The sequence below is a fragment of the Diabrotica undecimpunctata genome, chromosome 10 (assembly GCF_040954645.1).
Source record: "Diabrotica undecimpunctata isolate CICGRU chromosome 10, icDiaUnde3, whole genome shotgun sequence".
Taxonomy (NCBI): domain Eukaryota; kingdom Metazoa; phylum Arthropoda; class Insecta; order Coleoptera; family Chrysomelidae; genus Diabrotica; species Diabrotica undecimpunctata.
Window position 1 is genome coordinate 18,866,390 of NC_092812.1, and position 3,840 is coordinate 18,870,229.

Genomic DNA, 3,840 nt, shown 5'->3' on the forward strand with positions numbered 1-3,840 from the left:
CTCTTCTTTTAAAATGTGCCTGTTTTCATACTCAGACGTGTCAGTATATATTGTTGACTTTTGGGAATTACTTTTTTTCTTAATTTCGACATTTGCTTTTGGGAAGGGTCTGATTTTATCTAAACACAGAGGATTTGAAATAGAGGGTACTGGAGTTGTCATTTCCTCGGTAGTAGGGTCTACCATTTCTGCCGGAGCTGTTGGGGTTGATTCTCTGTGAACGAAAATATTTGGTTCCACAGAGAATCCAACGGAAGAATTACTCTTTAAGTACTCTTTAAGTTACTACAAGAGGTGGGGGAGTTACTTCTTTGAGAATAGAATCATTACCATTTTCAGTAGAGGCATTAATTTCTGACTGACTCTCAGCTAGTGGTATGTCGATCAATTCGTTGCTGTAAAGTCCGCATCGTTAAATATTTGGCGGTTTAAAGGCCAAAGTCCAGTATTTTTAAGGAGCTTGTAATGTTTTTAATAAAAAAAGAATTTTATAATGCACGTTTTGCCAGAGCACCTAAATATCTAATTGCTATGACCTTAGCTGGATTTGTTAGCAGCCAGTGATGATGTGCAGCTGCTAGATACGTTTTAAAAGGGCCGTAGACTCCAGCGTCTAAAGGCTGCAACCTGTGAGTGGTATGAGGGAGGAACGACAGCAGTACGATTCCATTTTCTCTACACAGTCTTATTACTTCCACAGAAATGTGGGATTCATGGTTATCTACAAGCAGCAACACCCTATTTTGTTGAGTACATTTCACGTGACTGACGAAGTGTTTTATTACCTCAGGAAAAACTTCTGATGTTATCCGTTCTCTTTTGTTTCCAAAAGCAATAGCTGAGGCTGAGTTTTCATCTCCTAAGTATTCTACTGGGTTTCTTATTCTGGTGAATACAAAAACCGGTGGAACTGTTCCTCCTGCTGCATTAACAATATCAACAAAAGAAACAAGTTCCTCCTTTCTTGAAAAGATATATGAGCAACTTGCTTTTTACCCTTAGGAGCAACAGCTCTCGTAGGAAACATCACTGTCATCAAGTCAGTTTCATCTAAGTTCCAAATTTCTTCTAATCTAAACATGTAATTTTCAAGAATGGATATGTATTTGGAGAAAAATTATCAACGACAGGTTCATTGAATGCCAGTGCCCTGCTAATGCTTGTATTCTCTGGCTTGCGTAAAAATATATCTTTTTCATGCCTTTTCATAAAGCCTCTTAACCTGACAAGACATAAAAGAGGAAATTTTAATATAAAACAATTATTATAATAATCATATGGCGCAAACCTGCGATCTTGTTAAGATTCCAAGATGTTGGCACCTTACATCGCGGTATGGAATTGGCATAATCGAAGGCAAGGCTTGTAGTTTAGCCCATAATTCAAATTAGAACATTTTTTATGTAAGATACAAGTTGTTCTTCTTGAACTGTTGTAAATATTTGTCTTGATGTATATTTTCTTGAAAACGACACATCCTCCTCACTTCCCTTACCAGAATCCTCCCAGACAGCCAGAATCTATTCTTTTGATTTCTTCTTTAGAAGAATTTTTATACTTCATTGTATTGTTTGTCGTTTCACACTATATTCTTGGGCAGCTTTATACTCACTAAAGCTTTTAGATAAAACTGCTTTAATAGCCAGTTTTATTCTCTCTTCACTTATGTCACACCGGCTGATCTTTTTAACATACTTTTGAGACATATAGAATGAACAAATAATTTGTTAAATACTTTGCAAATATTTAAATATTTTACAAATATTTTATAAACATTTAAATAAACAAAATTATTATTTTTACATGTTACCACAATCCAGCTCAACGTTCACCACCTACACTTTAGACTTATTTTGTGCAGAAAAATTTAGGAATATTTGATGTTATGTTTGGCTATAATAGGATAGGTAACATAGTAGCCTAGTACGTATTACACAAATCAAAGATCTAAAACAAAAACGGCACCTACGACACAAAAAATAAATTTATATAAAAACTTACCTTGAAGACACTATTTTACCAAGCACCAAGAATAACTAGCCCGGTTAAATACTGATATACTTACCGTTAGGATAGCCGAATGTCCCCTATAGCCGAATGTAGACATATTTCCCCTATTTCCATTTACTGAAGACATACTTAGAACAGGAGAGACAGTCACAACAGTGGCAATTTTGGTGCACAAGTTTGACTATCCAAAAGAGTATTTGAAGATATCTGTTGTTGGTACATATATTTGGATAATTTTTTGATTTCTACAGAGTTTTAGCGTGATAACCGCTATTACTACCCGATGGCTTTCGTTTTCTGGTGCTTTAAAGGAAAATTTGTTTCTGGATTGTATTTTTCTGAGATGTCCGCCTTTCCTTCTTATTTCGAATGTGCCCACGTAATTTTTTTAAGTTCATTTTCCCGAAGTTAGAGATAATGTTAAAAGTTAATTTTTTTAAACGTAGCTAAGGCCTTCGACAAAGTATAACATGACACATGTATTAACTCAAAATTCTTATACCTAAACAATAATCAAAAATTATGTAGTCATACATATCTGAATCTGACAAATATTTCAGAATTAAACAAGAAGACGTGTACACAGATCTAAAAAAAATCAAAGCAGGAGTCCCTCAAGCAAGCGCATTAGGCCCAGACTTCTACCTGTTATACACATACGCTATCCTTGTATTGGGTGGTACCAACGAATAAGCAGAAAAAAACTACAATTGTCAATAAATAAAATCCATAATTGGACTAGAAAATGCAAAATCAAACTAAACGAATCTATTGACATTAATTTTACAAATAAAAATCCCAAACGTTCCAATTGGAATAAGTAAATGATGCCCAAATAACGTATGCATCTTCCGCAAAATACTTAGGTATCACACTTGATGCAAGAGTTAGCTGGAAAGTTCATAGTAATGGGTATCCGTTACAAGAAAATGTATTGAATGGAATAGAATAAAAATATGCTTTATGGTCACTGAAAATTGTACAATTTTATGGATAAAGCTTACAAAAAGTCAGAAAAATAACAATAACAATTTCAAATTTACTAAAATTATATAAATCGTCAATATCACTAAATAAAAGATAATAAAATCGACAATTTAAGTTGTAAAGGAAGATGGTTGTATAGTTTTTTTTGTCGAATATAAAATAGATTTCTTTACCAACTCAGTGGACGGCATCGGCAAATAAACATCAAAAGTTGAATTTCTGGTGAAGTAGTTTCTAAGTTGCTTCTAAGACCAAACAGATACCTTATTGCTCTTTTTGTGTAATTTAAAAATAACATCAGATTGGGCAGCTGTACTAGAACCCTAAAATGCAAGACCATATCGAAGATGAATCTCGAACAAAGAAAAATATGTTATTTTGTAAGATGCTAAATTGATTTTCATCGAAACAGATCTTATTGCATAGTAGGCTGAGATTAGTTTCTTACTTAACAAATCGATATGAAAGGAACATTTAAGGTTGCTCTCTATAAAAATACCAAGAAATTTTACAGAATCAATGATACTGATCTGGCAGTTATTAAGAAGCAAAGGTTGAAGAGCTTCTTTATAGGAAAATGCTACGGTCTTATCCACATTAAACGGGAGTAAATTAGAGTTGGACCAGGTTTTTATTTTAAGTAGATCAGAAGTTATCGTTGCATAAAAAGTTGAAATATTAGAGTTTCTCCAGGTGATACTAGTATCGTCAGCAAAAAGAAAAACGTTTCCATCGATTTTTAAATTAGTGATGTCATTTAAAAAACAAGGAAAAGTAGAGGACCAAATACTGAACCTTGTGGGACTCCAGATATAATGCTTTGTGACTAGAGTCAGTATTATT

At 33.6% G+C, this 3,840-nt stretch overlaps 1 protein-coding gene across 1 annotated transcript; it reads right to left on the reverse strand.

Annotated features, from left to right (window-relative positions):
* Positions 1-488: 488 nt before the first annotated feature.
* LOC140451641 (uncharacterized) lies at positions 489-1,081 on the reverse strand. Its single transcript, XM_072545485.1, has 2 exons — positions 997-1,081; positions 489-919 (listed from the first exon to the last, which is right to left on the reverse strand). Exons 1-2 carry the CDS (start codon positions 1,079-1,081, stop codon positions 489-491), a joined length of 516 nt encoding a protein of 171 aa, XP_072401586.1.
* Positions 1,082-3,840: the final 2,759 nt, after the last annotated feature.

Coding starts and splice junctions, on each gene's coding strand:
- LOC140451641 (XM_072545485.1), bottom strand. CDS start 1,081: ATGTTTAGATTAGAAGAAATTTGGAACTTAGATGAAACTGACTTGATG. Junction 920..996: donor GAGAGCTGTTGCTCCTAAGG/GTAAAAAGCAAG, acceptor TTAATGCAGCAG/GAGGAACAGTTCCACCGGTT.